The 12,025-nt window shown below is 39.1% G+C and overlaps 1 protein-coding gene across 1 annotated transcript in view; it reads right to left on the bottom strand.

The window, feature by feature from the left end:
* LOC116181546 (protein retinal degeneration B) overlaps window positions 1-12,025 on the bottom strand; it is a 39,346-nt gene that overhangs the window by 11,864 nt on the left and 15,457 nt on the right. The window contains exons 2-9 of the mRNA XM_031501936.1: window positions 7,813-7,970; window positions 7,630-7,762; window positions 3,552-3,755; window positions 3,368-3,501; window positions 3,200-3,323; window positions 2,997-3,149; window positions 2,739-2,949; window positions 1,851-1,999 (exon numbers count right to left, since the gene is read on the bottom strand). Coding sequence (XP_031357796.1) covers window positions 1,851-1,999; window positions 2,739-2,949; window positions 2,997-3,149; window positions 3,200-3,323; window positions 3,368-3,501; window positions 3,552-3,755; window positions 7,630-7,762; window positions 7,813-7,890 — 1,186 coding nt within the window. The 5' untranslated portion in view covers window positions 7,891-7,970. The remainder of the gene's footprint in view (window positions 1-1,850; window positions 2,000-2,738; window positions 2,950-2,996; window positions 3,150-3,199; window positions 3,324-3,367; window positions 3,502-3,551; window positions 3,756-7,629; window positions 7,763-7,812; window positions 7,971-12,025) is intronic.

Here is a 12,025-nt window from a genome sequence, read left to right on the forward strand (position 1 = left end):
GATGAAGTGAGCTTCGAAATCGATAACCCAAAGAAAATAAAAACATTCAATTATTTGATTCCCTCTACTAGCCTGCTACATTAGGTAAATATATCAATAATTCACATGGAGCAATACATCAATAAAAAAAAAAGATAATGTGCTGTTTGGCAGCTTCTTCGGTTGGTGGTAGTGAGGCTAAACACAATTCTGAATTTAAGCTTTGCCTTGAAGTCATTCGCATATACAGGGTGGTGACTTGCGTAACGCATCATTGGGATTTAAATGTAAAATTCATAACATGCGATGATTGGCTCCCCAAATTATTTTAGAGCAAAAATGTATTAAGCTTTTTTGTAGAAAACATGTTTTTACGCCAATCAACCGTATTAGTTTTCAATTTTTTTCAGATAAAGACGGAAAATTGGAAAAATAAAACCCACAATCTGCGATGCCATGGAATTTTCTAAAACAAAAAGATATCCAGTTATCAATTAGCAGCAGTTCGAAATGGATTTTATGATCGACTTGGTTACTGTCTTGCAGTTAATGGTGACTTATTCGAACATTTATTGTAAATTGTTATATTAGAAAACCGTTTTTAGTAATTTGGACTTTCTTTATGTTGAATTCGCTGTTCTAAATATAATACTTTTTGATAGAATTTGATTTGTTTTATACCAGACATTCCATGGCATGACGGATATTGGCGTAGTTTTTCTATTATAAAATTCCATGGCATCACAGATTATTGAAAAAGATGGAGGTTTTAATTTTCCAATTTTCCGTCTTTATTATGCAAAAAATTGAAAACTAATACGGTTGATTGCCGTAGAAAAATTTTTCCTACAAAAAAACTTAATACATTTTTGCTCTAAAATAATTTGGGGAGCCAATAATCGCATGTTATGAATTTTACATTGAAATCCCTATGATGCGTTACGCAAGTCACCACCCTGTATAGTGTGTGACGTAACTGGTTAATATCATGAATCTTCTTTGGACACCGGTACAGATTTAAAATAATTTTAAGTCCTGATTTAATTAAAACTGCTATATCTGCATTAAGTTCTTGAAATACATCTAAGTCTCGACACATAATTACCCAAATCATATAAATTTCAATAACATTTTTGTTTTTTGATCAATAGACTTAAACTTTTTTTTATCATAGGTAACTTTTGATTCTCCATAAAAAAAGTCTCTTGAGTTTTTTTTTGATATAATGTATACTTTACGAAATATTTAATAAATTCGAAAAAAATCAAGATGGCGGCCATTTTTTTCCAAGTTCCACCAATGCGACAAAGTGCGATTTTTGAGGGGTTAATAAGGACCCTATTGAGTACTCATTTCCGCAGAGATCACTTTGTTACTAATTTTTCTACCTCACTTGTATAAACCTGCCTCCATTGACCAGCCTATTTGTACAGGGTTCTGAATGGCTAATCAACATTGTACACTGTTCAAAGACGCTCACTCAATATGGACGACCACCCGGTACTACGATCTCCCCCAACATGTTTGCTATCATTTGTATGCTTCAGATTTTTGTAGAGAGTGTAATTTGTTTTGCCTTTTCGAGGTTGACTGATTTGAGGTAGAACGTGGTACCGGAGGGTATGGAATATAGTGAAGGAAAGAATGTGAAGGAAAACAGATACAAAAAATAGGAAGGAAAAGACGAAGAGAAGCAAGTGGTAAGAAGGGAGATGCGGCGTCAAGAAAGAAACAATAATGGAGGAATTCTTAATCATTAATGCGTATAAAGAAATTGAAGAATCAGGGAGACTAAATTTCATGAACCTGAAAGAATTGAATGGTCCCAAGGGCGATTTGCATGGCAAGAAGTTCAGTAATCATAAACAAACCTTGGCAGTCGAAAAATTCTTCGTCCGACGCCGAGTCTGAGTCGCGACCGAGACTTTCAATGCGCCAGTTGGCCATTTGTAAATCGAAGCTTTTGATCGACGATGAGCCGGGTGAATGCAGCCCGCGCGACTGCCATCGGTCTTCATTTCTGCGATAGAAAAGGAGTTCATTATTTAAACTACTCTCACCAGCACGAAAAACGAAGCGCCGTTACATTTTTTTAATAATGGGCGTTAGCCCCACGTGCCTGCATCCTCCTTGGAATGCCTAAAAGCAGGTGGCCGTTTTTCGCGCCGGTGAGTCTCCTTTTTAGCTTTAGCATCAGCCATGGTTTGTTAATATAAGTATGTAATGCCGCGGGGTGGAGGCACCCATCGGGCGCGTCTTCCGGTGATGGATACGGGGACGCCTACACAGATACCTGAATGATCGTAAAGTGAATCGTGTTAAAGCGACCGTGCCGACGACTGAATGGCGCTGGGATGCAGTGTTGATAACGTTGTCCCTCGGATACAGAGCTTCCTCAGAGTGATGGCTCCTGGGTTGGCAGCAAACTCGTGGGAATTGTAGGGACGATAATTCAAACAAGCGCTTTCTCCCCCTCGTCGGAAGAGACCAACAAGCCAGACCCGGTAAAGGGGCAATTTCCACGAAAAAGGAGACGGGCCCACCATAGGACACTATTCAAAGACTTGGGGGTTGGCCAGCTCTTATTCGCAAGAAGAATAGGACTGGCACACAGAATAAGGCGATGGCAGGAAGCGCCAGCGCGAGAGTAAAACCTCAGGTCAAGCGGGCCCTGCGCCAAAGCTAAACTAAACCTGGCACCACCGGAAGAACGCCCTGGTAATACCCGGCGGTCTGCTAAAAAAAGAAAAAGAACTTACCGTTGCAGGGATAAGTTCATCTCGTTGTTGGGCTCATCGGGAGATAAGTCAAGATCGGATCCATTGTCGGTGTGCACCGTGGGAATGTTTGAAGTATTTTTGGTCAGCAGAATACCAGGCACATCTTCATTTTTCTCTATACTACCGAGCGTGGCCGCAAGTGTTTTCGCGGCGGAAGTGTCTTGCGAATTCGAGCTGGGGTAGTCGTCATCTGCAATTAAAACATCAGCCGACTGACTCGGACCGTACGCGACCCACCAAACTCTTCACCATTGGCCTGCGCCATTTTTCGCTTCAAGGCCAGCTGCGTTTGTCGCTCGATCTCTCGAATATCCTCCATCGACAGTCCGTACCATTCGTCCTGCCATGCCCAAGCCTGTCGATGCGCTCTCACCATTGTTTTTCTTAGCGCTAAATTCACTTGTAAAAGCGACCCGATCATCAATCGCTTAAACACTTACCAACGTCGTGAATGAAACGCTCGAGCTTCGTTTGCATTCCCCAATATCGAAATTCTACCCGGCATAATTTATAGGCACACATTAGCGATTTTCCGTTTCGTAACGGCTGAGCTCTCCCCTGAATCTAAAACACACGAGTTTCAAAGGAAGGAGAACTGCGTCACAAACCTCATTCCAATAGTCCTCTAACCACGTTTCAGTCAAAGGTCCACGCCCGGTCTTCTCAGATCTGTAATACTTCGGATCCTCCTCCTTAACATAATCAGTCCCGTACAATTGATCCCTGACTATATCTATTGTATCTGGAATTTAAGGTCTGAGCCATCGGCGCCCTTTCGGCAATGATACTCACCAACTATTCTATTTCGAAGATCGCTTCCATTTAATCTGAAGACGTTCTCTTGGTGTCCGTTATCGTTAAAATAATACGTTTCAATTTCTAAATAAAATTTTTCTACAAAAGGACATGTGTATCTTGTCTTTGTGTAAGGATATGCATTCCAAGCTTCCTCGTCGGCCATTAACGCAGTCTTCGGAAGAATTCCCTTCAGCCATCCTATTAACGTTATTGTGTTAATTTTCTCCAAGTTTTAAATCCTAGTGAGGCGTGGGTAATAGTAAAAACCCGACAAGGATACTTTTTTTTAAAGAAACTGCTAAAAATACATTAGGACAGACTGCACATTGTTAGTCTAATGATGTGTTTACGTGTTAGGAAAAGGAAACCAGAGGGAATCTATTTTAAGATGGCGGCAAACTTATTGGCGCACTTCGTTGTTTATTGCTCCACATTTTGAACGCACAAGTACGATTCTGGACAGTACAGAAGGCTTTGCAGGCTTGTTAAAAGGAACAAATTTTGCGTACTCTAATATCTAATTATTCTATCCCAACAAACCGTAGAGAACTGAAGCATGTACAGAGGTGATGGATAAAATGTAAGAGGGCGATCCGGCGTGGACGTCCCAAACGATACAACCCTTGACAAAAGCATGTCCCCCTAGAAGCTGCAAAGCTTCATAAGGTATCGCACTTACCCTTGATGGACTTAGTTAATATTCTAATTGTGTAATAACGATTTAAGTTCTCTTCGCACATACTTCTTTCTCCAACTAAAATTTCCCGGACACGTAACAAAGAAGTGACCTTGTTTTGTAGTGCAGGGGCGTGTCCAGGAATTTTCCGGTGACGTTTCTAATGAGCGACCTTGTTTTTTTGTGTTGGTTTTTTTGGTAAACATTTTCGAGTTTAGTGTTATACAGTTTAGACGATCTCAAAATACACAAATTAACTTTCAACGACCATGTAACCAACCCCTCGCAATCAGAGCCGTCCTTAGCAAATGCGAGGCCTGGAGCGAAATATTTTTGCGGGGCGTTCTTTAACAATGATTTCCGAGGGGGGGGGAAGGGTTATGGAATACCCCCGGGGGGGAATGAGTCCTACTCCGGAAATTTTTGCAAAATTATACATGCAAAGTCGTCATTTTAAGCACTTTGAATGACTGTCACGCGGCGAAGGGAGAGGAGGAGATCATGCAAGAATGACTCACTCACCGGCGAGCGCGAGGGTTTGTTCGCGACTAATGACTATCACGTACGAATGAGAATTTCGTTCGTAGGTTTTTTAATTAATCAATAGTTGAACATATTTCGCTGCTAATCAGACAGATATTTTATATTATACAGGGTGCCCATTATGTATGGAATGTAGTATATATCTTGGGAAATATCGAATATATATGAAATTATTCCCATAAATGCCAGCATTCAATTGTTTTTATTTCAGAAAACAAATGAGTAAGTAACGAAAAACAATTGAATTTTTTAAATGGCAATGCACCTTTTCATTAGGATCATTTGATAGATTTTTTTCCCTTTTCGATGATATAACATGTTAGTACCCTTATTCAAGAAAATTTTTTTAAAAAATGAATCATAATTAGATGAATAACATTAATCCAGATATCCTACATAAAAATAAAACAAATGAACGTGTACGTTTCTTATTAAACCTTGAAGACAAAACGAAATTAGCAGTAAAATGGTTTTCATCGCAATGAATGTTCAAAATGTTCATCATTCACTGCAAGGTAGTGGCATAACCTATCCCAAACAAGTTGTAAATCAGCATATGCATGATTAAAGCGCATTTTTGGTAATACGGATCAGTATTTTATTAGCGAAGTTTAAAATTATCGATCTCACGAGTAATTTTGGCTGCGTTAAATAATTCATTTTATTTAATTTCAATTGAGGGTACATCTTAATTTTGTAAAACAAATCACAAAGTAAATAATTAAGTTTTTATACTGGTAGCGCTATCTAACGGTAAAATTATAGCACCTCCAAAAACCATATCGAAATTATTTTCTTAAATTATCGATTTCACAAGTAATCTAACTCAAAATAGACTAGAACCTGCACATCTACACTATAGCAGAAAGCTTTTAGTGAAAATTTGAGTGTCTAGCTATTGTAGTTGCTAAGATCTCAGCCGGACAGCCAGCCAGCCAGCCATAACGAATATAATAGGGTATTTTTTCAAAAATGCGCTAAAAACTTGAAATAAAAATTAACTTCTTCTACACGGGTGCCAACGTGTTATGTCATTGAAAAGAGAAAAGAAATCAAATGAGCCTAATGAAAATGTGCGTTGCTATTTAAAAAAATTCAATTATTTTCGTTATTCATTTGTTTTCTGGAATAAAAGCAATGGAATGCTGCTTCATTATGGGAAATAAAATGTGAAACAACTTTCACATAAAAAATTGTTGCATACATTCGATCTTTCCGAAATATATACTATATTCCATACATAATGAGCACCCGGTATATTTATATATTAAAGTATTATTATATTATTTTCATTGAATCAAAACATATTTATTTTTTAGCGAAAGTAAGGCCTCAAAAACCATAAGTGCAAGCAAGAAGTAGGCTATGACGATTTGGAAACCTGTGAGTATACTCCCTAACGCATTGGCGACCATTTCCACGACAGTATCCAAACACTAATAGCATATCAGTTAACTCTGCGTTACTGTATGTCTTCAAGCAAAACGTAAATTGTTCAAGTTTAAGAAACAACAAACAAACGTTACGCCACTCTAAGGTTTCACAGCCATCTTCTGATTTTTTGAGTAACAATCGCATGTATGGTGCATGCCATTCATCATGCCTAAATGTTTTTTTTTCGTAAACCATCACAGATAGCGATATTCATCAAGAGACAAAAAATGCTTGCAAGTAAACTGTCTATCAGTGTCTAAAAATTCAGAACCGTCAAAATAGTAGTTAAAAAGTTTTAGACCTCTTCAGATGTGGATGGTCAGTATCTTACCACCTACATAGCAACTACAATCAAAACGATGATATCACAAAGACCCTTTTTACATTAGACATTCACATCCCGACTTTCATTTTAATCGGCAAAACCATTTTCCGATAAAATAAAAATAACTATTTGTTTTTTGAATCTTTGGCGGTAGATAGCGCCTTACCGAAGCACTTTTGGATAGAGGTAAGTTGGGTTAAATCGTCCTATTTTGATACCAAGAACCCCTGGTAGCGCGTTGTACAGACCTTTTAGGGACACCCTGTATAAGGATCTGGTAAATATGACAACACTGTTCAACTCTGATAAACAAGGAAAACAAAGGATCCCTAAGTATAACTGGTTTCCCTGTTTAAAATAGTCATTATTTACCCCCCCCCCCCCCCCGAGGCCAAATATCCTCAATATTTGTGGTAATTAACCACTTTGCAGTGTATGCAACACACCTTACACCGATTACACCGATTTCAGGTTTTCCTATGTAGTTATACTTCTTTAAGGTGCTTATTCAATGACTAAAGGCCTTAGTGGCCTGACACTTGTGATTTTGAACTAGTCTGAAAGTGCATCTGCTACCAGAAGCAGCTAGCACTCGAAAACTCTGCTAATTTATGATGGGTTCCATGGCATTTGGATATTGCAGGCAAATTCAGCTTATGCCAAAAGGTCCAGAGCCTCATTGTGGAATTCAAAAAGGCCACACAAAGCAAGTCATAAATCAGTCGGAAGACACACAGCCTTTCAAGGGACCATACTACTTGGTCGACTACCATGCAGATAAGTTAACCCCTAACAAAGCATGAACACATGAAATGTATATGAGGGACCTACTACTGGATTGACTGTAATTGTTGCCAATTACTGTCAATTAAAAAAAACACACATGTGCAATGTTAAATAAAATGTGTAAAGTTGCAGTCGCTATAAATACGTAGTTAAATAAATTTGGCAAAACACTGTAAATTTACATCAGGAAAACAAGTGTAGTGTATCAGAACTATTTTTGGCGGGCGTTGCAAATAACCGCCGCAAGGAAGTTATTTGAGGGTCAATGTCGCGTAACTCACTTTCCTCAGACCAGGTGACGCACTTACCAGGAAGATGGCTTCCGATGTGATATATCTTATGAGTGTACTGTCCCTGTCCGCCAGGCCCATCGCTGTAAGGTTCATTCACCAAAATTTCCACACCGCTTCCGGCGCCGCTACTCTCCTCCCGACTTTTTTTCTACAACCTCGCACTAAAACCAACAACCGGTTCGGGGGTGCCATACTCACCGCTATCATGTACAGTTGCGCGATGCGGTATTCCTCCACGGTGAGCGGAATTGGTATCCTGTACTCCTTGACGAGCATGGCTGACCAGGACTACCACTCCACGTACCGTCACTCTGTGAATTCGCCGACCGCTTCCTCTTCACGTTCTCCCATGTCTACTGAAACAATGATTTCAATAAAAGCTGGGTCCGTGCAAAATGTAGGTAATTATGTAAACTGTTGGCAGCAACTCAAACTCGAGGCTGGCCCTGAATTTATTTCAAAGACATTCGCTCGCGTTGTTTATCTCGGCAATGAGAAACTTTTTTAGGCGCTATCTGCCGCATTTTAATTACCGTTTCCGCGCGTGGTTTATTATTGCAGTGCGATAAGTGTCGTGGAATTAGCGTTTGTTGACGGAGATAAAGAGCACTAAATTGGATAAGAATTAGAGTTCACATGTACAATCTGCGACATGATGGTCATAATCACGTTAGAAAGAATAGGTGGCCGTGAACTAGATTGTTTCATAAAACCCCTTGGCAAAGCTTTTTACATTGTCGTTTTCCCCTGCTCGTTTCGCTTCTTCGTGATTGAGCTTTCTTCCTTCCTGTTCATTCTGTGATATTCAAGGCATAAGTTTCATATTTTTTATTACACGGACTTTGTGGCGCTAGTGTAGGATTCTGATCTCCTCTTCTTCTAAGTTGGTGACCTCAGACTCGCTTTTACTGCTACAGTATTAAAAAATGGCAGTCGACTGCTTTTCCGTCTTGAAGATCACACCCCTCCGACGAGTTTTCTTGTCGAACTTCCGCCTCTTCTCATTTGGTTGCGTGTTCAAAGCATTCAGAACTGAATACTTTAACAGCACTGATCGCAGACTTCTTCTTGTACCAAAGTTCGTATGGCGAAATTCCTGGTTCTGGAGACGGTCCTGTTCGGTTAATCACACACGCAGATGTCATCACAGCCTCAGCCCAAAATCTGCAATACAAGCATTAGAGGAATCCACAGATTTGAAGCTATACGATTGGTTAAACAAACGCATACCCTTCATGACTCTTCTTAGACTTGGACTTTTTACACTCCCGCTTATAATGCCCCAACTCGCCACATTTGTAACATTTCGGGACTAACTCCTATGACTTATCGCCACTCCCACCGCCCTTAGCGTGACCATTTCCCTGCTCGGGTTTGTTAGGCTTATTCTTACTGGAAAAATAGGCAACATCCACAGTAGAACATTCAACCGCTGCTCAATAACACATGACCTCTCTCTAAGATTACCCAACGTTCGATTTTCGTTAGGTACTGGCTCCCAAGCGTTAATAAATTCATGGTATTTGGCAGGCATCGTGCCTAAAATCGTACAGCAAAAAATCTCAGGTCCCACAAGCCAGCAGGGCCATTTTAGAAAAATGAAGGACGAAATACATCAGAATTATAGGCCCTTTTTGGACACTTGAACAAATTTTCAGGCGACATCCTTTAAACAAAAAAACTATGATTTTGCTGGCTAAAGAAGAAGCTAGCTGATCACATGTGCGATACGTTATGCGCATTTATGCGCCTTTATATTGGCGGCACTAACGAGCACTAACGCTGCTAGTTTAACTAGTGTAAAAATTGAATCGATTTTCTTAAATGGATCTGCTGGCATGAAGTTAGCAGGCCCACAAATATTTTTTAAAAATAGTAAGTTTCCTTTTGTGCACTAACGATTTCTTCGGCGGCACTAACGTGCACTAATGGAACACTAACGATATGAGTAAGCAGAACTATGGTCTGCTGTAGTAGGCCTGCCAAGTTCATGGACATCTGTATTAGATCCATTATAAGTCACTAAATATAGAAAGTACCGCAATCCATTGGGCCCCCGTGTGTTAGAGAGAGAACGCATGTTTTTTGCCCAAAAACTGCGGAAGTTACCAGATTCTAGTAACTTTAATGTTAGGGATTGTTCCACCTGTTTGGAGACATCTGTCAAGTAGGTATTTGAAATTTGAATTTTCTTTTACTAATAAATCAAATATATAGCAAGTTGTTGTGTTTCAGGTTTTAAAAAAAGTAATGTTAAAAGTGTCTTAGTTGTCTATGCATCTTCTCTTATACTCTCCGAGAAGAAAAGTTGAAACGATATTCCTGAATTGGAAAGAAGTACAAAAAAAAATTAAAATTATTCGTCTCATTATATTATTAACGGACCTCGAGATCGTTTATAATTTTGTATTGCTGCCTGTCTGTGCGTCTGTATGTCAGTGTGTACGATAACTTTGTGTAGAAACGTCCGATCGCTTTAAAAATTGATATACACATGTTCTTCAGGATATAACATAGTTCGCAATTGTTTTTCGGCTACGTAGACCAACTGGCCAAAAAGTTACAGACCAAAAACTGCGTAAACCTCCAAAAAAGGTTTCTAACTCTTGTTACAAAGAACATATGAATGTCCGGTTTTCTGTGTTAGTAAATATTCCTTAAACTTCAGGCAACTATGCAAATGCAAACAAATACTGCGCATGCGCATAACAACTTTTGTATTTGCGCAATCCTAATTTTTTATTTGTTAATATATTTAAATGAAATTCTGTATCTAGGCACCTCGAATAAAAGTGAAACTAATGCCAAATCAGAAAATTTGTTTTTTCTATTTCGGTGTCATAATGATGATTTTGTACAACTGTTGTACAAAGACAGTGATTATAGTCGTTTTTTTTAGTAACTCATCTCTTAAGTTGGCAGTTACTAGTTAGTACAAGTAGGTACTTCGTTGGGTACTTCCATGTTTGAACTTCAAAATGTCAGTCTTACTACGCTGCCAACCTAAAACTTAACGGCATAAAAAGTGTTCCCAACATAAAACATGTTAGTTCTAATGTTCCCTATAGTTTCTGATAATGATTTTTTTAATTAAATTAAAGCACCGAAATAGAAAAAATAGTATGAAAAACGCGTGTTACAATGCTTTATTGTAATACTCCTATCTTGCGGACACTCGTGGCTACGCTTCGCGTCGCCACTCGTGCCACAAGATAGTCGTATTACAATAGGTCGCATTGTAACACTTGTCTTTCAATATACTATTGCGCATGCGCAGTCGGTTTTCTTTTATTTGTTAAAGTATTTAAATGAAATGTTGTATTCAGGCATCTCAAATAAAAGTAAGACTAATTCAATTTCAAAAAATTTGTGTTACAAGCTATGCTGATCAGGTGGGACAGAATCAACCCCTTATGGTGTATTGTAAAAATGATTTATGTGTTAAGATCTCGAGGATCGTTTGGTATTCAGTTGTATCGGATTTTTGAAATATAAGTTAAGAGTTTAAATAAATATATTAATTGGGCGAAAGCCCGTTGAGGGCTCAGAACAAGAGAGGGACAATAAATAAACAATAAATAAATAATTTTTATTTATCCACTACATCTCCGAGAGGGGCAAAATCAAACTGATCTGGATGATAGTTTTTTTTGTTTAAAGGATGCCGCCTGAAAATTTGTTCAAGTGTCCAAAAAGGGCCTATAATTCTGATGTATTTCGTCCTTCATTTTTCTAAAATGGCTCTGCTGGCTTGTGGGACCTAAAAATCTCAGTGCCCAAGTTCTGAACCTTCGCAGCATAATTGCTTCCTGGTCTGGTTTCGAGTAGTCCTAAACTGTATGTAACACCCTTCCTTCTTCTACTTATCCATCAATTGTTTTTACATCTGAAGACCGAGAGCTACAATGCCAATATTCGGGTGGGATTTGTAAAGGTTTTATGGGGGGTACAAGAAGCGCTTGACTTTACGAGTGCTACTTTGCGGCGACACCTACGTAGCAGTAATGAACCTCTTCTCTTACAAAGCAAGCTGATAACTACTTGGTAACAATCTCAGCTCTCGCTCCATACCGTAATACACAAGGGGCCTGAAAAACGACGTCTTCGTGCAAAGGTATCGATCCCGACGCTGCGCGCTCATTTTGCGGCGTGCGATGTATTTGTTTTATATTTAACAGTCGACTGCCCAATTTATCAGCCTTCCATCAACACTAAAACTGACGGGAAACTATTTTAAGCGCACTTGCATTCCTCAAATTTATCTATAGGTACGTCGACCGACTTCGTGAATATTTTAGTTTCCGCGTTTTACGACTAACGCGACAGTTACAAATTAGAGGTCTCTTTTGTTGTTTATGACTGTTTGGTAAGGTAGCGAAAACAATTTATTGCCCACCTCAGAGCGGTTCGC

Source organism: Photinus pyralis, unplaced genomic scaffold, assembly GCF_008802855.1.
Source record: "Photinus pyralis isolate 1611_PpyrPB1 unplaced genomic scaffold, Ppyr1.3 Ppyr1.4_LG9, whole genome shotgun sequence".
NCBI lineage: Eukaryota > Metazoa > Arthropoda > Insecta > Coleoptera > Lampyridae > Photinus > Photinus pyralis.